The 26,798-nt window shown below is 46.6% G+C and overlaps 1 protein-coding gene across 2 annotated transcripts in view; it reads right to left on the bottom strand.

Annotated features, from left to right (window-relative positions):
• BCL2L1 (BCL2 like 1) overlaps positions 1-25,700 on the bottom strand; it is a 46,127-nt gene extending 20,427 nt beyond the window's left edge. Inside the window, exons 1-3 of one of the 2 annotated variants that reach the window (XR_009454064.1) lie at positions 24,859-25,700; positions 23,900-24,596; positions 14,985-15,092 (exon numbers count right to left, since the gene is read on the bottom strand). Coding sequence is in view for 1 of the 2 variants with exons in the window: in XM_059705833.1 (XP_059561816.1) it covers positions 23,900-24,463 (564 nt within the window). In the remaining variant the exon portion in view is untranslated. The remainder of the gene's footprint in view (positions 1-14,984; positions 15,093-23,899; positions 24,597-24,858) is intronic. The other variant, XM_059705833.1, reaches the window with a different exon arrangement.
• Positions 25,701-26,798: the final 1,098 nt, after the last annotated feature.

A 26,798-nucleotide genomic window follows, 5' to 3' on the forward strand; every position in this document is an offset into this window, starting at 1 on the left:
GTGATAACTCTTTTCCCAAAGAGGGCACCTTTGTTCAATATAAAATATTAATGTGGTATATATAATAAGCTCTAGGTACAACTCAAGTTATAAATAATTCAGATGTGTAGACATTTAAAACCTACTGAAATAAAGTTTATTCCACCAAGAAAAATACTAAGGTAACATGAGAGTCAATTCCAGATCTATTAAAAACTTAAATGTGAAAGACAAAACTAAAACTTTTAGAAGAAAATATAAACAAATGTATTTAGGATCACAGGGTAAGAAAGGATTTCTTCAACAAAATATAAAAGGTGTGAATCATAGAAGACAAGACTCAACTACATTAAAATTAAGAAATTCTAGTCATCAAAAGACACTACTATATAAAAAGGGAAAAGACAAACTACAAACTGAGAGCCTATATTTGTAACGTGTAGACAAAAGATCAGTATTCAGAATACATAAAGAATTCCTACAAATTCATCAGAAAAAAAATCAAAAGAAAACAGAGCAAAGACTTAAGAGGTATTTTACAAAAGAGGAAACATGAATGGCCAATAGGTGTAAGAAAAGATTCTCAATCCCATTTGTACTCTTGAGAAATGCAAAACTAGAACAACAAGATACCATCTCACACCCACCAGCTCTATAAAAATTTAAAGTCTGACCATACCAAGTATTAAAGATATAAAGCAATGAAAACTCATTTGCTGCTGGTGGCAGCATATATTCTTAAAAACACATAGAAAAACAATCAAGCATTACCTTTCATCAAGCAATGTGTGACTCCTGGGTATATACCTTACAGCAATGACTCTCAAAGTGTGGTCACAGGACCTGCAACAGATCACCTGGGAACTCGCTATAAACGCAAACTCTCAGGGCCTCAACCCAGACATACAGAACCTAACACCGTGGGGGGTGGAGCCCAGCAAAGCGTGGTTTAACAAGCCCTCTGGGTAATTCTAATGGGTAGCTAAAGTCTTTGAAACCACTGCCCTGGAGAAACCCTTAAACATGTGCATGTGCAGGAGACACCAGCAAAATGTTCAAAACCACACTGTTTGAAGTAGCGAAAACAGGGGAAGGACCCAAATAACCACTGATAGTAGAATGGATACACAACTTGAGACATATCATTCAAAGGGATATGAAAATGAATGAACTACAGGTGTACACAAAACATCAATGGATCTCACAATGTTGAATGAAAAAAGCAAACTGCAATGTATACACAAAGTATAACACTTAATGAAGTTTAAAAGCATGCAGTATATATATATATATCTCAAAACTGTTTTTTAAATTTATTTTTAAAATTTATTTCAGAGAGGAAAGGAGAGGGAGAGAGAGATAGCAACATCAATAATGAGAGAGAATCATTGATTGGCTGCCTCCTGCACGCCCCTACTGGGGATCGAGCCCGCAACCCTCGCATGTGCCCTTAACTGGAATCGAACCGAGGACCCTTCAGTCCGCAGGCCGACGCTCTATCCACTGAGCCAAACCAGCTAGGGTGCAAAATTATTTTTTTGAAAAAGGCAAAGAAATGATAAACAGGAATCTCAGGAGAATAGGTAGGGGTGGCTGTGATTGGAGAGGGACACACAGGGGGCTCTAAGGTATTTATAAATGTTTGATTTTTTTAAACTGGGTATTGAATTTACAGGTGATCCTTTTCCTATTTTTGAAACTTTACATATGCATTAGATATTCCCTATTATATATATGATAAATTTCTTTTTTATTTTTTTTAAGTGTGCCGGAACAGTGCAATACTCATGCAATACTCAGAGTTAGAAATGCAACCACAAACTCTGGCTACATGTATGGTGTCCAAAGGGTTAAGCTTGTTCCTCTGCCTGTGGGTGGGAGGGCAGGTGGCAGCTGGGGCACAGTGGGAGTCCCTGGCTCCAGCTGGCTTCAGCCAGGATCTGCCAGGATCAAGCACCACGCCCAGGAACTGGCACCTGGGCAGGGAGGGGGGTGTAGGGGAGAAGGCTATAGACAGGTGGCACCTGAAGCCCTTGGTGACCTGATACATGTGAGGGACTGGGCCCAATCAGATGGATGGTGGCCTTCTCTTGTCGGAGCCCCTCCATCTGGTAAGGAAGTGTCCTGGTGGCAGCTTGGAGCTGGTGAGAAGGGGAAGAGGGTCTGGGACTCGGGGTGGGGGTGGGGAAGGAACTGGGTGGGCTGGGCTCAGATACCAAGGGAGGCTGCTGGGATTAGCACCTGCTGAGAATGAGATTAGGTTTCCTGGGAAGAGCTCATCTATTTAATGTCCCCCAAAAGCTGTCTCCCTGTGGCTTTTCTCTGCTGGACAGATGGTGTCTGAGCTGCATCTTGGAGGGTGGGATCCTTGAGGGAGTGGTTGAGGTGGGGGTGGGACTTGCTGCCTGCTTGGTCATGGGATTCCCTGCTTTCCACAATAATGATCAGAGCTAACTCTCTTTTACTATATGCTTGGCACTGCATCCTAAGTCCTTCACACAAATCACCCCCATTTAGTTTTCAGCACCCAAACTGCCTAGAGTCTAGAGAATAGGTTTACATTTGAGTAAACTGAGGCTTGATAAAGTTCAAATCTTACCCAAAGTCAAGCAGGCCTGAATGCTGGCAGTCGACTTCACAGCCCTCTCAGGAAACCATGACTGGCCATAACATCTTCCCCTTCTCATTAAATGGCAGCAAGCTCCTTCCAGTTGTTCAAGCCAAAAACCTGGACTCCTCTCTTTTTTTCTATCTCACACCCCTTATCCAATCATCAACAAATCCAGTTGGCCTGACCTTCAAATTATATCAAAGTTCTGCTCACTGCTCACTACTTCTACCACACCTCCACCCTCATACAAACCACCATCACCTGCCAGGCTGCTTACTGGTCTCTTGGCTCCGCCCTTGCTTGCACAGTGAAAACAGGGACTTTGGTTTGTTCACACTTTATGCCCAACCTATAGCTCAGTGCCTAACACATGGCAGGCATTCAATATTTGTTAATGAACAAATGAATGAATGACCAACATCTCTCTCAGGAAATGACTCAGATTCAAAGGGGAAGATCTGCCTTAGCTTCCACAGCACTCATGACCTTCGGTAGCTGCAAGGCAGTGTAGTCAGTGTCCTTTACTATTATGAACTGTCCTGGGTGTATACATATGCCATCATCACTGAGTCATCCACTTGTGCCTGCATACATGCGCGCGCGCACACACACACACACACACACACACACACACACACACGCGCGCGCGCACACACAGGGACACGGAGCTGGAGCAGGGCTGCTTCTGAGAAGAAATGAGCCCAGAGCACTAATTTTTAGGAAACTGTGCTCCTCCTGTCCCTGCACTGTATTCACTTTGGTTTTATTCTCATGAATGAAGAGTCACTGGAGGGTTTTGAACTGAAGAATGACAGGGTCTGACTTCTATTTTAGAAGGATCACTGGTTGCTATGTGAATTTGAGGGGGGCAAGGACTGGGCTAGTTCCCCTGACAAATAAGAAATAGCAATGGTACATACTGAGGACTTTACTCAGCAGTAAATATAGCACAATTGACAATTTCCATTGTCAATATAGCACCTCAATAACTACTCCCTCAATAGTCCTGTGAGGTGGGTTCTAGCAATAGCCACACTTTACAGAGAAGAAAACCGGTGAGGCTCTGAGCTGTAGAGTCATTTATCAAAGATTACACAGCAGAATGTCAGCATCCAAAGTCTGTCCTCTTCACACTTGAATAGGCTGCTTCCAGCCAGCATCCATCCATAGCCTATCCAGGCTCCAAAACCCAGTTCCAAGTTCACCTTTTCCAGGAAGCCTTCCCCACCCTTCCCCAATGGGCTGTTCCCTCTTTTGAGAACCTATCTACAGGGCCACCATTCATTGAGTATTCTCCGGGTACTGGGTACACTGCTGAATGCTTTATATACTGTGTAACATTCCAATAACCTAAGGAGCCACATACCCTGATAATATCCATTCTTCACATGAACAGTGGAGCTGAGAGAAGCAAAATCACAGAGCAAATAAGCTGTCTGCTGTCCTACTCACCTGGCACTGAGCCATCTTTTTATTACTTTCTTTTGATTTTCTTTCTTTTTCTTCTTTAATGTATTTCACTTTTTTTTTCTTTTCAGTCATTGGGTCAACGGGGATATTCACTAGATCACAGTGTGGTGGCTGCTCTGCTCTGAAATCTGTCTTTTTGTCCTCTTGACCAGACTTTAAATGCCTTAACACAGCGGTTCTCAACCTTCTGGCCCTTTAAATACAGTTCCTCATGTTGTGACCCAACCATAAAGTTATTTTCGTTGCTACTTCATAACTGTAATGTTGCTGTTATGAATTGTAATGTAAGTATCTGATATGCAGGATGGTCTTAGGTGATCCCCGTAAAAGGGTCGTTCAACCGCCAAAGGGGTCGCGACCCACAGGTTGAGAACCGCTGCCTTAACATCAAAGTCCACAAATAACATTTTGTTTGCCCATTTTACAGTGTTGGGCCTGAGCCTTGAACTTAAGGCAAATGAGATCAGAAGGATGAGGAGTTCTCGCTGAGGTGGAGGAGAGGGATGGGGGCCCTCCTGTAAGCCCACCTATTCCTCAAGAGTACTCTGTCCCCTAAGCTCAAGAAGTCTTGAGGACAGCTTTCTCCAGGAAAATGCACCTTCTAGCTCTTTAAGAGCAAGACCCTGTGGAGAGGTGAAATACCCGCACCCCAGGCTTGTTCCAAAGAGATGTGCAGAGTGGGAAGGAAGGGGCAATGACTTTCAGTTCCCGTTAATGTGTCTGGAAGCAGCAGCTGATTCAGCTAGATGATGTCACCTTCCCAAACCTCCTGACCAGCAGCTGAGATGGGAAAAGCAGGAAACGGGGATACTCAGCTGGCTAAGTCCAAACATGCCTCTGGCAAAGGCCAACAGCAATCCCAGGCTCTGGAGCACCCTCCTGCAGACCAGCCAAAAGTCCTCAGTTGGGAGGACTGTAGGTGTCCTTTAAGGCCCACATTCCAAAATGTGTTCCCAACTCTCCTTTTGCTAAGTAGCTTTCTGCATGTCCTGAACTAACAATGCTTCATTTATTCCGAGGGTGGAGCTGTGGAAAAAGCCTAGGTTTGGAGCCAGACCAATCTGGGTCTGAATCCAGATTCTACCATGGACCCTGGGCATGGAACTTCATCTCTCTGAACCTATTTCTTCATTGGAAAAGAAACTGGGGCCAACAGACCACATACTATATAGACCGGGTGGGAGAATTAAATGAGAAAATTCATATAGAGTGCCTGACATGGGATATGTGCTCAGTAAATGCTAGACATCATTATTCCCTTTGGATCTCTGTGAGGGAGGCGTGAAAGGTCATCTTCATCCGTGACACAAAGGCCCAGACTGGGCCCCCAGAGCATCAGTTGAGTATCTGTGTGGGTCTAAAGCTCAGATGAGCCAAGTTCAGTCTTGCCTTGCTTTTCTGTTTGTAAAATCTTTGCTTCAAATCTTCCCAGGCTGGCTCTTTCTCCTTAATCTAATCTCAGGTCAAATGTCATCTCCTCAGAGAGGCGTTCCTTGACCTCCCTGTATAAAGTTGCTTCCCTAGACACTCCATCACTGTTTCATTTTCTTTACATCATTTAACCTTCTATCTGAAATCATCTTATTTGTTTGTTTCTCAGGCTAGCTGTCTCCCCCAGTAATATAAGAGTTCTATGAAAGTAGTGTCCTTAATTGTCTTATTCATCACAGCACCTCTGACACTTAGCACAGGACCTGGCATGTAGTGCATTCAATCAGCGGTTGAGAATCCATGTACATGGAGGGCCAACTTAAGTTATACATGGATTTTCTCCTGGAAGGGGGTCAGCGCCCCTAATCCCCTGCATTGTTCAAGGATCAACTGTAGCTGGTGCTCAATAAGCATCTGCTAAATCACCAAATGAATGCACATGGGATGGCCAAAGGCTAAACTGACAATGGCCCCCATACTTACTCCTCTGCTCACTGTCAGTTCAAGGTCCTGGCTCCCATTTCAGGTGCTGGCACTGCTATCTGGGCATCAGTGGACCGACAGGTGGCCAGGATGGGCATCCATACCTGGCAATGACTCATCTATTGGGATACCAGGACTCCCAAGGAAGGTCTTGGAATCTTTCCCTGGCATTCGAGGCTCCCACAAATCTGGCTTCAGCTGACTTTTCTGGCTTTATCACCTAATAAGAGAGACCCTTCCACACGTACTTCATACTGACCTGCCACTGCTTATGGGTTTCTTCTTGAGAGTCCATCCCAGCCTGCACATCTTGGCTCTTGCAGACCTCCCCTCCCCTAGCTTGCTGGGAGCACCGGCCCCTCTTTACCCTGTCTCTGTGATGAAGTCCCAGCACAAATCTCACCTCTTCTATTAAATACTTCTCTTATTTGGCATTTAGCATTTATTGTTACCTTTCACAAAATCTCTTTTTTTAATATATATTTTATTGATTTTTTTACAGAGAGGAAGGGAGAGGGATAGAGAGTTAGAAACATCAATCAGCTGCCTCCCTGCACACCACCTACTGGGGATGTGCCTGCAACCAAGGTACATGCCCTGGACCGAAATTGAACCTGGGACCTTTCAGTCCACAGGCCAACGCTCTATCCACTGAGCCAAACCAGTTACGGCCACAAATTCTCTTTTTGTGTATTGTCTTTTCTAATTCAATTGGAAGTGCCTTGAGTGCAGAACTGGATCTTCAATGGTGATCTCTCAGTTAATAAATCTTCAGGGAAAAAGGCCCTCCTTGAAAAAAGTTGGCTGGGTTCAGAGAGGGTTGGAGAGAGGGCCAGGCTCCTCCCTGCTGGACTGGCCCCTTTGGTAGACAAGTCATACTGTCTCAGTCCAGGAGCCAGCTGATGAGGCAGTAAGGGAGCCAACAAATCTGACACTATCACATGCAGCCTGGGACAATCCCCAGGTCATGTGTGTGACTGGGGTTTTGAGAAACCATCACTTTCAAGAATCTGGGCATAATTTAGTTATCAATCATAAAGAATAGCAGAAAGACTTTGCTCAGTTCAAAGGGACTTGTGTGGTATCCATTTCTGTGAACTAATCTTAGTTCTGGTTCCTGTCCTCTTACCATACTCTCCTTTCACTTGACTCCCCCTAGATATTTTATCCTTTTGGTTCTATACTTTGGTTTATTCTATCGTTCTGGAACTTTTCTAAGTTGCCTCCAACTCTGTGTAAAACAGAGTGAGGTCCAATAAAAAAATAACAGTTGGTCCAGTTTTCTTTAAAATGTTACAATGGTGTACAAAAAATTATTTGCCAAATGACTCTATAACAATTAAAGATAAATGACAAAAATAATACATGTAAATCATTCAGTATAGTGCTTGGCACTTAGTGAGCATTCAAAAATAAGGCGAAAAAAACACTGTCAATTCTTATTAGCTTCTCTTCTCTGGGCCTCAGTTTTCTCATGTGTAAATGAAAACAATGTCTTAGATTTGTTCGTTTGTTCATTCATTCATTCCAAAATCATTCACTGAATGTTTACTATCTGCAAGGAACAGTTCTAGGCATTAAAGATGAAATTCTGAACAAACTAAAGTCCTTAATATCATGAAGTGTATATTCTAGTAGAAGAGACAAACAAAAAACAATTAAGCAAAAAGAAAATTTTAGATAGAGGTAGTGCTATGACAAAAATACAAGAAGGTTAAAGACTAAAGAGTAACTTAGAAGAAGTGCAGCTACTTCAGACCAAAAGCCAAAGAGAACCTCTTAGAGGAAGTGACCTGTGAGCTAAGTCAACTAAAAGAACCAACAAGGCAAACACCAAAGGCAGAGCATTCCTGGCAGAGGAACAGCAACTACAAAGTCCCTCAGGCAAGGACAAGTATGCCAGGAACCAGAAACAGCAGGTCCCTGAGGCTTGAGTGCAGAAACTGAGGGGTAGAGGGATGGAGGATGAAGAGGCTGCCAGTATCAGATCATGCAGGCCTGAGAGGCTTTGGTAAGAACTCTGAGTTTTATTCCAAGTGGGTGGAGGATAGTAAGCAAGTTGTGATAAGCTCTGAACTTGGTTTTTAAAAGATCACTTTGGCTGCAATATTGGGGTAGAGTGATTTTTAAAGATTCTTTCCCTGTTCCAAACTTCTTTTTCTCTGTCAATCGACGCTCCCTTGAACTGGGTGCCTGAGCAAGAAAGATGATACAGCCTCTTCACGAGAGGGAGCCGAGGAGTAGTTTCTGCTCTGGGCAGGATTAGGGAATGTGAGTCACCTGGTTCTGCAAGTGATGGAGGGAGTGGCCCAGTCAGGGAGGGGTGGGAATCCCAGTTTGGAAAACATCCCTAAGCCACCTGTATTGTCTCTGCCTCCCAGTGTGGAAGTTTCTGCCAATGACACAGTGCTCTGGAATGCTTCCCCTCCTCCCCCCCCAAACACACCCAATCTTCCGGTTACAGAGACATAGTTGTACTTCGCATTCCTCCCAGGATTTAGCTCAAATCTAGCCTATAGGAAATGGTCGATAAAGAGCTACTGATTGATTAATGAAGAGAGGGAATATTCTCAGCCATTAAGCAAATATTAATGAGTACTGTGCGTACTAAGTTCGTCTCTGGGGATGCAAGCTGATTACGATGGGTTTCTTGACTTCACTGAGCTCAGAATTCAGCAGACGGAGATGTGGTTATTATTCCATTGCCCTTGAAGATCTTCCAATAGTAGGTGCTGTGGAGCCCAGAGGAGAGGCCTCTTACCCTGACAGAGTCTGAGAAGAGTTCAAACGTACTAAACATACTGACCTGGGTGCCAACCACAGGCTGTGCTCTGGAGTTCCATGGCTTCCCATCACTGAGATTTGGAGTACTAATTTGGAACCACAACCAAGTAAATCAGACTCAGAAACTGCCCCCAGGTGCCCAGACAGCTGCATGGATAGGCAGGTTGTTTCCTCAGGGTTGACTTCTTGTCTGGCCCTACCTATCTCTCAGTTTCATTACTTAGCCACCAGCCTCATACCTGCACCTGCTGCTTGACCTAGTCCCAGGAGACCCCAAGTCTTAGGCTTGGGCCCCCTCCCTGGACCCTGCCCCAAGGGGCCATTTCTGAGTAATTCCCTGGGGACTTCCTTGATATAGTAACCCCTAGGGTTCCATATGAATGTGAGTACTTTGAGCAAAGGGCAAATCTTCTCCCCGAGTAGCAAACTGAGAGCAGGCAGGACAAGGGGTGGGTGTTCTTGTTCTGAATCAGAGGTAAGCGCAGGGTAAGGCCTGCTGTGCCTCCATTTTATGTTTAAGCAGCACTGATCCGGGCCAGGTTAGGTCTCTCACTCAGCAGTATACCCTAGATGGACAAGAACATCCAGGGGTTAGAAATTAATGCTCATCTCTACTTCCCATTTGAGTCACACTCAGAAGCCTGGCCTTGCCTGGTAATCTGCCCACAGAAGGCAACTGATGGCTGATTCAATGAATGACCAAACTTTATCATGAGAGGAAAAGGAAAGACCCAGCATTTGGTAAGCTTTTACTCTACATCAGGCACTGTGCACACACCATTCATTGTTATTAAATGTTAGTTATCTCAGTCACTAAACACTTAGCCCCACCAAATGCTAGGCTTAATAGTAGCTGATAACTGTGAGAGTTTCCATCCTTAATAAGCTCAGAGCACCTTGCTTAGTCTTTCTTCCAACAATCCTGTGAAATAAATATTTCCCATTTATAGATGTCCAGGCTTAGAGAAGTTACTTATCCAAACTCATGAAGCCAGATAAGTGAGAAAGCTAGGGTATTACTTCCACTCAAAAAAATGCTTGTTGGCCCTAGCCAGTTTGGCTCTGTGGACAGGGCATTGGCCTGCAGACCAAAGGGTCCTGGGTTTGATTCTGGTCAAGGGCAGGTACCTCAGTTGCAGGTTCCTCTCCACCCCAAGCCCTGGTCAGGGTGCGTACAGGAAGCAACCAATTGATTGCTTCTCTCACATCAATATTTATCTCTGTCTTTCCCTCTCTCTTCCACTCTCTAAAAAAAAAAAAATCAATGGAAAAATATCCTTGGGTGAGGATTAAAAAAAAAAAGATGCTTTTTGGTTGAATGAATGACAGAGCTATGGCTATGATCTCAGTCAAGGAGCAGCAATAAGACCAAACATTTATAGTTCTCAAAGTGCTTTTTCATCTATCATCTCTTTGGGCTTCACAGCTCACCCATGAGGGAGGCAAGTTGGGTGTTATCTTTCTTCAACAGATGAGGCAACAGGCAAACTTTGGGCAAGAGACTTAGGGGCTGCACAGTAAACAAGGACTGGGGCCATTATGGAAAAACTCCAGAGTCCCCAAAACACCTGTTTAATCAAACACATGCCAAGCACCTACTGTGTGCTAAGCATGCTCCTACACACTTTAAATGCTCAGTCCACTCAGTCAACAAATATGATTGAGCACCTTCTATATTCCAAGTTCTGTGGCAGGATCTAGAGATATAGCAGTGGATAAAGCAGAGGAAGAGTTCCCTGTTTATTGAAGGTATTTGGCAAAGATAAAAGGAAATACGCTGCCCCATTGCCAAATGCCTATTCTGCAACACTGGCCAAACCCTACAGTGTACAAAACATGACTTGGGGACCTTGTGGAGGAGGTTGGGGGACAAGGTTGAGTCCGACCTGAGCTTCAGGAATCTTAAGATCTCCAAGCTCTTAGTTCAAAAGATAATCCACATACTTTATCAGCCTAAAAGTTTGCTTTAAAAAAAAATTTATTTACTTATTTGAAAGAGCAAGAGAGAGAGAGACAGAGAGAGAGAAATTGGTTTATTGTTCCACATATTTATGCACTCATTGGTTGATTTTTGCATGTGCCCTGACTGGGGATTTAACACACAACCTTATGGCATCTGGTTGATGCTCTAATCAGCTGAGCTACCCAGCCAGTTTGCTCTTAAAGAGTAGCTCTAGCCGAAACCGATTTGGCTCAGTGGATAGAGCGTCGTCGGCCTGCGGACTGAAGGGTCCCAGGTTTGATTCTGGTCAAGGGCATGTACCTTGGTTGCGGGCACATCCCCAGTAGGAGATGTGCAGGAGGCGGCTGATCGATGTTTCTCTCCCATCTATGTTTCTAACTCTCGGTTTCTCTCCCTTCCTCTCTGTAAAAAATCAATAAAATATATTAAAAAAAAAAAAAGAGTAGCTCTAATAGCAATGACAGCAACTTGATCACCTGTGAAGGCAATATGATAAAAAACAATAATAGGACCATACAGAGTAGTAATTATTATATGCCAGCCTACATGTTAAATGCTCCATGTATCTTACAAGTTATTCTCATGCTTATAAAAATCTTTAAAAAAAAGCATTATGTATTATTATCCTCCCCCCCCCTTTTTTTTTAAAATATTTTTTATTGATTTTTTAGAGAGGAGGGGAGAGGGATAGTCAGAAACATCGATGAAAGAGAAACATCAATCAGCTGCCTCTTGCACACTCCCCACTGGGTATGTGCCTGCAACCAAGGTACATGCCCTTGACCGGAATCGAACCTGGGACCCTTGAGTCCATAGGCCGACACTCTATCCACTGAGCCAAACCGGTCAGGGCTATCCCCCTTTTGATAGATGAGGAAACTAAGGCTGGGGGAGATTAAGTAATTTGCCCAAGGATAACCATAGAGAAAGCAGGATTCAGCATTGGTTGTCAAATTTTGTACCTGACTCTTAACAGTGATGGATTTCTCCCAGGGAGACAATGGAGAGGTAGGCATCAGGAATACCAGGAGCAGCTGCTGCTTGGAGGGCTGGTGCCTCCAGAGCCCCCAAAAGATTCTTCCTCACTCCACTGAGATGAAAAGGTTAAGGTGGAAATTGTTAGGTATGCTCAAGCTATCCCTAGGGCAATAGGAGTGTCTCCCATTCTGCTGAACCTCCAGGGAAGAAGTTTGTGACCTCTAGTTGCCATCTACCAAGCTCTGAGGGAGAGACAGAAGGGGAGCTGTTGCAGAATAGTCTTTCCTCCCTGGGATGGGGTGGGGGAGCATATAGGGAAGAAGCCTGATTGGCTCTTTACTCTCTTGGGCAAGAAGCCTATACATGTGATATGGTGCATGTCCTTCACATGGAACTCCTTTGGGGGAATGTCAGGGCACCTTTTGGACCCAAGTAGCCTCAGAAAGGAGAGACTGGCACAACTCTGAACTGCAAGCTAAGCTAACAACTTCTAAGCATTGTAACTAGGTCATCAGGTTCCTGAAGAAGCCAGCTGTGGCTGGGGGTTGGGGAGGGAAATTTTTCAGCCTACCAAGATCCCTACTTCCCTTCAGGCCCCACCCTCCCCGAAATCTGCACCTGCTCCCAAGTGGACCCCTCCCCCCAGCTGGGCCCAGCTGTCAACGGCTCCCAATGCCCCGCCCCGGACTTCCACAGGCCAAAACCCCAGAAGGGGGGAGGTTGCTGTTGGGCAGGAGGCATCTTATTGCCACCTGAACTCTTCAGAAGGGAGCCATGGGGCAGGGAAGGAGTGGCCTCTCTTGGGGGCTATTTCTTGCTCTATTAGGACAACAAGAAAGCTGGCCCCCTTTGGGCCGCCCAGGGTACCTTCCTGGCATTGTTGCCACAGGTGGCAAGAGACAGGTGATGTTTACCCGGCTGAGACCAGAATTGCCAAAAGGCTTCAATCAAGCTTTTGAATCTGCACCTGGCCCAGAGCCCCAAAATAACAACCAGGGCAGCCTACCTGATCTGCAGGTCGCAGGTGCCTCTGTCTGCTGAGCCCCGCTGGCAAGGGATTCTCTTTCCCAGGGGTTACTGGAGACCTAGTTGCAACCCTCTGGTGATGGGCCTCTCCCCACTGGATCCCCCTCTACCATCAACCATCCCCATCCCTCTTCCCAGAGGCCTCCATCAGTCACCGCTCCCTTTTTCATGACCAGGTGTATTGACAATCCACACCCTTTTCAGCCAGTCTGTCTCCTTACTGTCTCCCAAATGCTTCATACACAATCCACCTTCCAGACCTGTCTGGGTGGTTCTTGCCTATTGAGCCCACCCTTGCCACATTCTTTTCACCTACTACTGGCAGTCTTCATAGCCCACATCTTCTTAACAGATAATAATGATGCCTTACATTGACTGAGCTTACTATACTATATGGCAGGCACTGTGCTGGGTGGGAACAGAGTCACTCACTCATTCAACAAATATTTGTTGAGTGTCTCCCATGTGTCAAGCACTCTGCTAGATGCTGGGGATAAGGGTAAAAATGAGACAAAGCCCCTACACTCTGGGAGTTTAGGTTTTACTGGAGGAGATAGACAGTAAACATGTAAACATGGGCAGCCTCTGAAGAGGTGATATTTGAGTTGAGACCTAAATGATAAGAACACAGCCTTAATTAGAGCTAGGGGGAGAGTAATGTAGGCAGAAGGAACACAGCAGCCTATGAGAGAGAGATTATTGCTATTACCTTCATTTTATAGATGAGGACACTGAGGACTCTGTGAATTACACAAAGCCACACTGCTGAGAAAACTATTATTCAAGTCCCTAGTGACCTTTCCCCTTTCTGACATTCCACAACTGGCACAGAAGAGGGTCTGGGTTGGTGATGCAGTTGGCGAGGGAGAGGGTACACACTGATGATGCAGGCTGAGGGTAGAGGCCTCTGAGCCGAGTCATCAGCTGAGTAGCTGATGGTGGAAACGGGTTGGTTTGGCAGGGGTCCAGGGCACCTGTAGGACACAGCCAGTGGGTCTGTCCTCTTCTGCTTTGGTGTCTACACCACAGATTTGGCACCGTTTGCCTGGAACCATTCATCGAGGGTTTTGGGTCTACTCCTACTGCTTCAAATGAGTTTGCTTCCTTAGAGACAGAGACGTTTTTTGTAGCCTAACCTGCATCTAATAATAACAACCCTTCATGTTCATTGAGCACACCCTTGCTGAGTCCTTGCCCAACCCCAGGCCCTGTGCCAAATACTCAAAATGAAATAAACCAGTCTGGGCCTGCAAAAAAGCGATGACGCAGTGGCTTTAGGGTAGGCTTTGGCACCAGATCTATCTGAGTACAAGATGTACAAGGTGCGTTACTGTGGACACATTATAGAGCCTCTTGAAGCTCTGGATTCTCCATCTTCACATTAGAACAGTTGTGAGGACCAAAGAAGACGATTATGTCAAGGGCATAAACATAGCACCTGGCACAGAGCCAGCAGTCAACATAGACTGTTATTATTACTAAAAAACACTTTTGTGTTTCACTTTCTGGTTTAAGCCTCGCTTACTCTGGTAGGTTGATATTACTCTCTAAGATTTATGAATGAAAATTTGAAGCTGATTTGCCTGGTGTTACGCCACCAGCAAGATATCAAGCTAAGTTTCAAATCGGAGTTGAGTGTTATCTATGGGTGTGTTGAAGATGATCAATACATACTAACTAGAATAAACCTTGCCTGGCATGTCCGGGAACTAAAAGGTCAAATCGGTAATGTATACAGCCTGATGGCAGAAGGACACCAGCCAGGCCCAAGGTGTGGGGCATAAAAACATACCATTGAGGCATGCCACTCACTGCAGTATCCAGTGTCCCTAGCATTCAGCACATATAAAGCATTCATCAGTATTGGCTGATTTAACAAATGAAAAACTCCGAAGACATTTCTGAGCAATTAGGCAACATCGATAACACCTGCCTTACAAGCCAGACCTTGGATTCTAAATCTGGCTCTGCCATTTACTGTGGGACAAACCCATGCCTTAGTTTCCGCCCTGAACTGGGACTGACCACCTAACCTACCTCACTGTAAAATGATGTATACAAAGAAGTCTGGTAAATTAAAAAGTATTATCATGCACATAAAAGCAATTATCATCAGACAATAAGGCGGTAAAGTATGAAGTCAAACACCTGGAGTTTAAATCCCAGGTCCTCCTGGTACGAGCCTATGAGGCCCTGAGCATGTCACTGTTCACTAAGCCTCAGTTTCCACAACCATAAAATGAAGATAACACCACCTACCTTGCCAGTTTTTTAAGAAGAATTAGAGATAACATAGGCTTTGGAGTGAGACAGAATTGGTTTCACAGACTCTGCCTCCTGCTAACTGAGTTCTTCCAAATCTGTGTCCTATAATGATAAGATTTTGAGATAATAACACAGAGATGATGTTGGTAAAGGCTGCCACACAATGAGCACCGGATAAATGTCAATGATCATCTTGACACTGGTACAGTGCGGGTGGGGGGCACAGTACAGTGTTTAAAAGTGGGAGCTTGGAGGCTATCCTCCCAGGCTTTGCCACTTACTAACTGTGCTACCTTGCATAAGCTGCTTAACCTCTCTGTACCTCAGTTTCCTCATTTGTAAATGGGGATAATAATAGTACCAACTTCAGGGTGTTGTCGTGCAAATGGAATAAATTAATACATGTAAAGCACTTGAACAATGCTTGGCATAGAGTAAGCACTTGATAAATGTTAGGTGCTATTAATAGTGATGTTAACAATAATATTAATCACCAACTAGAATAAGAGGGAGAGACTGGGACACAGGCATCCCATGGAATAATTTGAGGTAAGTTCCTAGGCAGCTGTTTCTGGGCAAGTTCTTAATCTCTGACAGAAAAACTTCTATGGAAAGGACCTGAGGCTGGAGGCTCCTGAGCAAAAAATCCCTGTCCCACTGACCAGGAGGTCAGCCTCTGGGGAGGCAAGTCAGGCTCCTTGGAAGGGACACTGTGTTCCCAGCCGCCTGACTCAGGGGAACAAAGGCACGTGTGTGTGGCCAGGGAGGAGGGAGGGCAATGTTTCCCTTTCAAGAGCAGAACAAAGGATCTGAGGCATAGTTGAGTGTGTTCCAATCCCCTCCCAAGCTATATCCCCCCGCCTCAGATGATTGTCCAACAAGGTTTTCAACCTAGCTTCCTGAAAGGTGCTGGGGACGGGGGTGGAGTGGGTCAGGGTAGGGGGGCAGGCTCCACTTCACTCTACCCTCTGTCATCAATCTCCAAGAGGCAAGAGTTATATGTGACAAACCTCTAAGATCTCTCTTAGGAGTCTCCATCCTGTGCAGGGGTGGGGTGGGGACCCCTGGAGGAACTCAGGGTTAATGGATGACATAAGCCACTGCAAGTGACCAGCTAAATGGCCCTCTAGGGCAGCGGTTCTCAACCTGTGGGTCGCACCCCTTTGAGGGTCGAACGACCCTTTCACAGGGGTCGCCTAAGACCATCGGAAAACACATATATAATTACATATTGTTTTTGTGATTAATCACTATGCTTTAATTATGTTCAATTTGTAACAATGAAAATACATCCTGCATATCAGATATTTATATGACGATTCATAACAGTAGCAAAATTACAGTTATGAAGTAGCAATGAAAATAATTTTATGGTTGGGGGTCACCACAACATGAAGAACTGTATTAAAGGGTCGCGGCATTAGGAAGGTTGAGAACCACTGCTCTAGGGGAAGTCCAAGATTGGAACTGCTACTGAGTGAAGGAGCCATGGAGAGAACCCAGGAATTCTGACCAATCCCCCGGTGTGGGGTTGAGAGAAAGGTCTGACAGTACTAAGTAGAAATGCATTTTCTAAATCTTAAAAGAATGATCAGAGGCTGGAGAGAGAAGCTGGGTGAAGGGTGAAGGGGAGGAAGCAAAGAAAGTAACTGACAAGAGGAAAGGGAGGGACACATCCAAAAAAAGTAGTTTGTGGAGGGGGGAGCCTTTAGGGACATTACTTTCCAGTTTCCATACTCTCGCCAGCAGGAATCTGGCTGCTGGGTTGGGACAGGAAGCAGTCCATGGAAGTCATGGCAATGGCATTTCCTGAAGAGCAAGAAAAAAACCTCTAGTTCCGAGGGGAGCTCTGGAGTCTGCCCAAAAAGCCGTGTAGCTTAGAGCTAGCTGTAAGGCTAGCCGTAAGGCTCCAGCTTGCCCTGAGAGCGTCATCAGGGATGAAACCAAGTAGCAAAGGTTCCAAAGGTAGTTTCTTTCCACACAAACAATTATTTGCAAAAATCAGTATGTAGTCAACGGGAAGCCAGATGATGTGATTGAGGAAGCCCTAGGATGCCGCTGATCCTAACAGTCACTACTCTGAGAGCCTTAAGACTTGAACTAAATCACTGAATCTTCAGAAAGAGGCACTTTATTATAGCCATTTACAAGTTAAAAGACTTGCTCAAGGTCACGTAGCAAGGGAGTGGTCAAGCCCTGATTTGAAAGGCCCAACCCTGCATCTTCCTCCTGATGTAACTTCCGGCAAGCTGCTTCATCTTTCTCAATCAGATTTCCCTCTGGCTTACCACCCTGGGTGGCCATGAGCATCAAAAAGACCAGGTGGATATGAAAGTGCTAAGCGGTAAAGTGCTACATAAATCTGGAATATTGTTAGTGTGGGGTTGGTGATAAATTGCCCTATATTGATACTGAGATTAGTTAATTTTTGCAGTTAAAGCATTGCAGCTTCTAACAGAAAAGAGCCATCCTAAAACATAACTAATGTGAAATATAATACCGGAGGAATCTGCCACAAGGCCTAAGGCCAGTGAGAACCAGGATTCCTAGACTATCTACTTCAACCCTCCATCTTACAGATGGGGAAACAGGCTTGGGATTGAAGTGACTTGGCCGAGGTGAGATAGTGAGTTGGAGCAGATTGAGAGTACAATTGGGGTCCTGACTCTAGACCACGGCTTGTACTACATGGCACAGGAACCCTATGGTGCTCCTGACAGGAACACTGGTAAGGCATGTCTCCCCTGAGGGTCACTATTGCATCCAAAAAAAAGGAGGCTGGATTACTGAAGATTCTGTGAGTAGGTCTCTGACATGAGTTCTGTGGCAAAGAATAACTACACCACCACCATGTGCCAGGACCTGTGCATCGTAGGCACACCTCATTAGGTCTTTGCCATGACCTTTTGAGGCAGGTATTATTTGTCCCAAGGCTCAGGAAATTCAAGGAGTTAGCCCAAGGTCACACAGCTAGATGTGGGTGAGCCAGGACCTGCATCCAGACATGTGACAGTTATTCATACAGAAATATTGTAGCAATGGAGGAGGACTATTCAGGATACCATATCTGGAGAGAATGATCCCTGAAGAACATGTATCTCATTTAGTCCTCATTCTGTGATCTCTAAGTGGTTGAAAATGTGGACCCATCAATATGCTGTGTAAGCCTGGTCTTATTTTTCAGTCCCTTTTCACCACTTCCACCTCTACCTCCTGATCCAAGCCACTATTTTTCTCACCTGACAGTTGCACCAGCCTCTTCACTGGGCTCCCAGCAGCCACCCTAGAAGAATTCAGATCATTTCACTGCTGCTCCAAACCTCCTGGCCTCTCTCATTTAACCAAAGCTAAGTCCTCATCAAAGCCTGTGATGTCCCATGTGATCTGACCTCTGACTACCTCTCCCCCCCTCAATCTTAACCACTCTCCACTGTCACCTCTTACCGCCCATCCCTCTTACTGTTTCTTCTCTAGCTGCATTGACCTTGCTTATCCTTGAACATGCCAAGCATACGCACTCCTGAGCCCATTTTCTCTCCTTAGAACACTCTTTATGCAGGTACCCACATCGTCCACTACTTCTTCTTCTTCAGGTCTTGGCTCAAATACTAACTTTTGGTGATGCCTTCCCTGACCACTCTTAAAATTGCAGCCCCACCTCCCTTGCTAGGTATGCCCTATGCCTCAACCTGTTTTATTTTCTTCCTAACACTAACACCTAATATATGATATATATATATATATATATATATATATTTTTTTTTTTTTACATGTTTATTGTCTGTCTCTCCCCACTTGAATGTGAGCTCCACAAGGACAGAAAATTTGTTTTACTTAATGCTGTACCTCTGGTACCTAGGACAGCCTGACATACAGTAGGAGTTTGATAAATACTGTTTGAATCAATGAATAAATGATCAGGTAAAGGGCAGTTTCCATTACTATTATTCTGGTTTAATACATGTCTGTTTCTTCAGAAATTTAGTGGGCATCTCTTTCACTAGGTGCCTGCTATGCCTAAGACCTCTGCTCAGTGCTGAGGAAATAAGTATGGACAAACAAGTATTGACTGGGACACTCAGGAAGCTTCTAAACCTAATAGAGATACGGTAGTTTTAGAAATGTCTTCTTTACACTAATTTAAACTCTACCACTGTTATTTTCCCCTCATTAATGCAAGTTCTGCTGGGTACTATACTGATATAAAAAAAAAAAAAAGGCTTAGCCCCTCTTCCTTCAGATATTTGAAACTGGTGATCATATTCTCCTGGGTCTTCTCTTCCCCAGGCTAAACAAAAAGACCCAGAGGGATTGTGTGACTCGAGTCTGCCAACTGAGAACGGGGAAGACAGACTGCCGGCTGGAGGAACAGAAAAGCAGCAGATCCAGGAGCAGAGTGACTTCTTCAAAGAAAAGAGATGGAGTCCTTAGGGAAGACTTCATGGAATTAGGTTGGAGGTTGGGGCTAGGGACAAGACCCTGCTAATTAACGTAGTAGGAGATTATGTTGCCGAAGAAGAGCAGCTCAGCGGGAATTACTCCTAAACTAAACATGCTAAACGCAGAAAAAAAACACAGTTACTGAAAGAAAGCCCATAAAGAAAGGCTGAGGGTGCTGAAAAACCAAGGCGGCTGGGCACAGAAGAGGACACTCAAGCCCACTGGCCTCAGGACAGATGCCTGTTTGGGAAGAGACTGCTAACAACTGTTGCTTCCTGTAGCCCAAACAAATCAGGTGACTGCCCACACAAAGTCAAGAGAACCCTCTGGGTTCTGTTGGGGCTCCCTGAAAAAATACCTGGGTATTTTTATACCAGAAGTTGAAAGGCTCCATAGGGATACTGGGGAAATTTGTCCTAGGAAGTCTAGAAAACCCTATGATGGTGATAGAGTTTTAACAGCAACCTCAAATGTACATCCAGAAGGACTGGGTGCTTTGAGGGGGAGCCCCTGAAACACTTCTATCTCACTTTGGGACCTGAATGAGATTACTAAAAATTTCCACGTTTGGGGTTTCTAATGGGGTTTCCCCAAGAAAACCACAGAGCTGCAACAGCTGCTGAGATCTGCAAAGGTCGCTGAGGTATCTGAGCAGACGTCTACACAGAAGCCGCCAGACCAGGCAAGAAGAAATGTAAGACCACAGAGCCATGCAGACTGGAAAAGGCCAAATTATGTATTCTTCCACACACACTTCACTGCTCTCAACAATGGCATTTCCATCTAGCTATGGGGTTTCCCAGGGACAGCAATCCTAAAATGTCTTAGCCCACCAGGGTCCTCACCCCATAACTGTCCACATTCCCACTGGAAAGCCCCAGAAACACTCTATCCCTTCAGGGAAGGTCACATTACATATACCATTTTGGGTGAACATCTCAGGGGCTGACTTTGTTTCCTCCGAAACTCTGGGGGCAAAGTTCAGTCTTCTGAGGCAGGTAGTCTATTCAGGGGGTGCTCCCACCCTACAATTAAGGCCCGGGAAGGGCCTTTGTTCTAGATCCTTTACTAGAGTCAAGCTATGGTAGGTGGCTATCATTATTTCATTTTACAGGGAGAGACGGATGAAAAAGAGACAAACAGGTTCAGCATCTTGCCAGGTGACCCCAAGCAAGCAAGCGGTAATGTAGCTATAAGTCTGGAATTCCAGTCCTTGGAGCATCCCCCACAATTAAGTATACATTCCTGGAGCAGGCCACCTTCTCCCCACATGCACAATTCTTATCTATTGGTAGGGCCTGAGAGGGTCTTAACAATGAAAAACTTAACAAGGAGCCCACTCTGACTGGGCAAATTCCTGATACCTGCTTGAGTTTACCAGTGCAAGAATCTGAGTCTACATACTTGCCTTTGGGAGCCTGCTACTGCCAATAAAGGCACTGTTCTTCCTGCAGTGACCTAAACAATGCCAAGATCACAGACCAGAGTGAGCACCTCCACAGGCATGTTTTACTCAGCCCAACAGCATCTCTGGCTTTCTGTGCTAGTCACTTTATTATTCCTTGGAGAACTTGATATGGATGGAAAGAGTTTTAGACTTTGGAGTCAGGCCAACCTATCTGTAACTTCTCATTCAGTCACTTAACTGGCTGTGGGACACCTGGGGCCAGTCACTTAGCTTCACAGGTAAACTGGGAATAAACCTACCTACCTTAAAGGTTATTGTGTGGAATATATAAAATAGCATGTCATTTCCACGAGGAAAGGTACCATGTCTGGCTTATGGCCAGCATCTAAAACACTGTATGTTTCATAGTAGATGCTCAATAAATTATAGCTGCATAAGTAAAAGACCTAAGACAATGCCTTGAATATAAGATATGCTCCATAAAGGCTCATTTCCTTTCCTTTTCCTGTAGGGATGTTAAATTTAGAGAATACCCAAGGATGAAACAACCCATAATTCCTACACTCCTGGATTCCCCTCAGCCTATCCTCCAGGAAGGTTATGAGATGCCACTGTAGTAGCCAATCTGTGCAGCTCAAACCAAATGGTACCCGAAAGTGGGCAGGTGCCTTCTACCCAAAAGATCCTGAGTCACCCTAGCCAGTTTGGCTCAGTGGATAGAGCATCAACCTGCGAAATGAAGGGTCCTGGGTTCGATTCTGGTCAAGGGCACATGCTTGAGTTGTGGGCTTGATCCCCAATAGGGACATGCAAGAGGCAGCCGATCAATGATTCTTTCTCATCATTGAATAAAAATATATTTTAAAAAAAGAATAAAAAAAAAAGATCCTGAGTCAATACCTTCTGGCTTCAGGGAAAATGCATGCCCAGAAATAGTTCTGACATAACTGGCTCATCTGCACACATCCCCTCTGTTCACCAAGAGGAAGAAGTATATGGTATGTTGTCCAACGGGCTCTGATAATTCTTGGGCAATGAGAGAAAATGGAATTTCAATATAGTGGCTGTCTACTGAACTTGCCCAGTGCTGCTGTGTCTAAAACCTCTTTTCACATGCAACACTGATGACTGGAAATTCTCTGGCCCAGGTAGCCCTCTGCAGAGGCTGGCTGGTAGACCAGGCAACTCTCCCAGATTGCCTTTTGTTAATAGCTGGCAACAACCCACCTGTTATTAGGACCACTGACCAAAGACAACAGTCATGCAAAGTAGGCAAATGACCCAAGTCTACCTAGAGATGCCTCAGAGGGTGTGTCTGAGAATCCTGGAATCCTGTCCCTCCTGTAATCAGCTGAACAAATATTTGCCCCCAAAGAGAATCAAAGCAGGAGGGAATGAGAGGTCACTGAACAAACCAACAGGAACTATTTAATCATTTATCCCCCCAGGGAGTTCATTTACAGAATGGCTTTCAAGTCTGGTCAGCCTTAGCTCAAGAGTGCTCTCTCTTTTACCTCCCCCAACCCCGCCCCAATCATCTGACCTCTATTGACTTATCTCTTTGCCTTGTACAAGTATTGGCAGTGGGAAGAGTTGATGAAGTTGCAAAGAAATGGGAAATAAGACAGGGGGTGGGGTTCCAGGGCAAACTCAGAGGTCTCTGCTCATTCGTAAGCTGAAGTGCCTGCCACGCCCTAGGCCCAGCCTATAGATAATTGCATTCTTGACATTCCTGAGTCCACAGTGCATGGCCCCTTCCATCTTAGTTTCTTCAATAGATTACTTATTTTGCACAGCCTGCTCAATTTTAGGTATTCTGAAGGGACAGAATACCTCTCATAAGCCCTCACCTTCCCTAGGCAGGGAGATAGCAAGAAAATATGACTGAGGTCACTGTAGAATAGCAAAAATTGCCTACAATGACCACTGATACAGAATCTCTCACCACTGTCACATCCTAACTTGGTGACAAACAAGAGAATTCTCTCTCCTGGGAAAGCAATGAGGCATGACTCCTGGTCCCAACTACTACAGCAAACATGTTGGTGTCAGTCTCTGTGCTCATATTAGCTCCAAGATTACAATACCCTGCAAGGCAAGGAGGGCTTGCCACATTTTTTTAGTGGAAGAAACTGAGGCTCAAGGTAAACTGGTCTGTCCAAGGTCACAGAGCTAGTTAAGCGACAGTGCTGGGACTCACACCCTTGTCAGTTTGATTCTGAAGTCAGTCACTGAATCTTGATGACCCATAGAGCCCCCACAGACTCAGTTCTTGCTTTGCCAGCAAACAGTGCTCCGTGAAGAGGCCCCAGGGCCCTGGCCGGAAAGCAATAGGCAGAACAGCTGGAGCTCCCCAACCGACTCTAGGTAGTGAAGGACAAAGTTCAGGCTTCATGTGTGACACAGCAAGAGCTCAGGAAACAGGCCAACCATATAGAAAGTTGCACACTTTAGAGCAAATGAACACAGGGGTGCAGCACAAACACAACTGGCCACTGCCCTAACATCAGGCAATCCTCAGCCATCCAAGCCAGTGGAAACTCCTGCCTGGCCTTGCCTTCTTCTGAGAGAATATCAGGTATGCAAACTTCAAAATAAAAAGAATTTGATGTGGGGGAGGGAAGCCCAGAATAGACTGACATCCCTGAGGGAGTAAGAATGGAGGGGCTTATGGGTCACTGATACTCGCTATCTTCTCTAGGCCTTATACTCATCACCCCTTTGGGTGGTGAGCCATTATGTCAGGGTGAGGGGAACCCTGGACTAACTTCCCACTCTCAAATGAACAGGCTATGATTTCCTCCACCGAGAAACTGGAACACAGGTAGGAAAGAGTGAGGTCACGAGGGTGACCAGAATGAAAAATGCCTGGTCCTTCAAGCACTCGGTCATCTGTTTTTTAGAACCGATAACCTTCTGCAGTGCAGAGGCCAGTCATGTCTCCTTAACAACATGTCCAAGTAACCATCCGGCACAACAGAAAGAGACATGGGGACAGGCTGATGAGATCTCTCTGAGCAGAGGCCAAGGAAAAGGGACACACAAGGGGTGTGGTCCTTACCCAGCCTCCGTTCTCCTGGATCCAAGGCTCTAGGTGGTCATTCAGGTAAGTGGCCATCCACGTTGCAATCCGACTCACCAATACCTGCATCTCCTTGTCCACACTTTCCACGCACAACGCCCCACCAAACGAGAAAAAGGCCACAATGCGACCCCAGTTCACCCCATCCCGGAAGAGTTCATTCACTACTTGCTCAAAGCTCTGATATGCTGTCCCCGGGGTGATGTGGAGCTGGGATGTCAGGTCGCTGAACGCCCGCCGGTACCGCAGTTCAAACTCATCGCCTGCCTCCCTCAGCGCTTGCTTCACGGCTGCCATGGGAATCACCTCCCGGGCATCCAAGCTGCTGCTGTGGCCAGTGGCTCCATTCACCACAGGGCTGTCCACCAGGTGCCAGGATGGGTTGCCATTGATGGCACTGGGGGTCTCCACCTCTGATTCAGTCCCTTCTGGGGCCTCAGTTCTGTTCTCTTCCACATCACTGAACTGACTCCAGCTGTATCCTTTCTGGGAAAGCTTGTAGGAGAGAAAGTCAACCACCAGTTCCCGGTTGCTCTGAGACATTTTTTTATAATAGGGATGGGCTCGACCAGTCCATTGTCCAAAACACCTGCTCACTCACTGGAGTCTGGTCTCTAGTTAGTGGTTGCCTTCTGAGATCCAAAGCCAAGATAAGGTTCTGAAGGGAGAGAAAGAGCTCTCAGGAAAAAAATGAATTAATATGCAAGCCATTTAACCTTACAACCTCGCATTCCACCTCCAGATACCAGAACTGGCTTCTTTGTGGTTCTTAGGAACGCCTGAGACTAGCTTCTCGGAGACTCCCATCAAGTCAAATTGAAAGCACCAGTGGTCTCTGAACCATCACACCGGCCTTTTTTTCTCCCCGACCCCCGACCCCAGCCACCTCCTTTTCCCCGAAGCTGCCGGCCCCCCATCCCCACCCCCGCTCCACCTACATTCAAACACGTCTCTGGCAAAGGCAGGCAGGTGCCGTCCCCGGGCGATCTTTTGTACCATGGGGTCCGGAGAGGAGGCGGCTGCCGGTAACTCAACCGGCCTCACGGGCGGCTGGCAAAAACCCCAGCTGCGGCTGCAGGGACCATGCGGCCCTGCCGGCTGGGTGTCCCGAGGGCGACACGGCAATTACGAAGCTCAGGAACCGGCCGCCTCGCTCGCTTCCTTCTCCATCGCCCAGAATGAGGGCGGCCTCCTGCCACCGGCAGTCCAGCCCCCTCGCTCGAGCGCGCTCCTCCGCTCTCTGCCTCCTACTGGGAGCCAGGAGAACTCTCCCGAAGGCGGCCGGGGCAGGCCGTAGGGCTTTTTGTTGTTGTCGTTTCTATTTAAGGACCGGCCCCGGGTGAGGCTTCCGAAACCCCGAAAGGACTTCTCAATGGGGCTCAAGGTTTCGATGAGGGACAGAGGGCAGGGGAAACGGCCTCGCATCTGAGGTCTGACTTCGGAAATGCCATCCCCGGGCCTTTCCGGGAGGCTGCAGGCCGGGGACCCCCCAGAAACGCCGCTGGTGTTCTCTGAATTCCCCAAAGGCCCTGGACGCGGCGGTGGCGGTAGGGGATTGCCGGCTCCTCCATTTCCCGCACGGACACAATGGCCGCCGGCGCCCCGCACAAAGACCGGGTGAGGGTGAGGGCGAGGCGCCGGGCCTCTCCGGTCGGGGAGCAGGGTCGAGGCCTGCTCGAGGACCCGACAGCTGAGACCACGTTTTCCCGGAGCCAGGCTCCCGGCGGCTTCCTGGCGCCCCCGGGAGGGCCGGGGGGCTGGGGGCTGCACCTCTCCGGAGCCGGGGTGGGTGGGCTGCGGCCTGGCGGCTCCTCCCGCGCCCGGGGCCGGGTACCCGCGGGGCCACCGCCCAGTTGCTAGGCAACCGCTCTCCCTCAGGGGCGCCCCCTAGACCTTTCTGGGAGAAGGGGGTCTCGTCCCCGGCGGCCCGTCCCTATAACCAATCAGAGAGCCCAGTCGGCACGGAAGCGGGACGGCGAGGGCTCCCATTGGGCGCAGCGCCTGCCACACATAGGGGAGGCGGTGCTCTCACCTGCGAGCCCCGCGAGCCGTGGGGGGCCACATTCCCCCTCCGTCGGCCAGGTCGTTTCCAGATGCGAGGGCTCCTGGCGGCCGAGTTCCGCGCCGCTGACCCGGGCCGGCCTACCTGGCTGATGGCTCCCTCTGTCTCTTCCGAACGAGCCGGCCTCAGTTTCCCCTGAAGAGACCGGGGGAACTTGCAAGCTCAGTCACTTCCGGTGCCGCGGCAGCGCGCGCGAGCCCGAGACGCAAGGGGAGTGCACGCCGTGAGGACTGGCGTCAAGACCTGGGAGAGAGCGCCCCCTTGCCGTGGATCTCGGGAACCAAGGACGGAAAAAAAAAACGTTTACATTTATATTTCCATTCGTTCATTTCGTCAGTCATTTTCATCTATCTGTCAGCTTATATATCGAAAAAGCATTTCGCTGTGGCTAATAACATTGTGTTTAGGATTCCAACTCCAGTCAGTCAAGTTCCTCAACAACCCTGTGCCTCAGTTTTCTTAACTGTAAAATGGGTAAAAATCAACCTCCATCATTGAGCTACTGTGAGGATTAAAATAATTGATATTTGCCCTGACTCCCCCCCCCCCCCCACACACACACACCGGTAGTTTAGTTGGTTAGATCATCGTCCTGATGCACCAAGGTTGTGAGTTGGCTGCCAGGTCAGAGCACATCCAAGGATCAATCAATGAATGCATAAGTTAGTGGAACAATAAATGGATGTGTTTTCTCTCTCTCTCTCTCTCTCTCTAATTAATAAATAAAAATAACGAATAAGAGTTATTATTTTTAAAGTCCGTAGTATATGCTGCATAAATTCATTCACCAAATGTTTATTGTTTGGGTTGCTAAAG

Source organism: Myotis daubentonii, chromosome 8 (genome assembly GCF_963259705.1).
Source record: "Myotis daubentonii chromosome 8, mMyoDau2.1, whole genome shotgun sequence".
NCBI lineage: Eukaryota > Metazoa > Chordata > Mammalia > Chiroptera > Vespertilionidae > Myotis > Myotis daubentonii.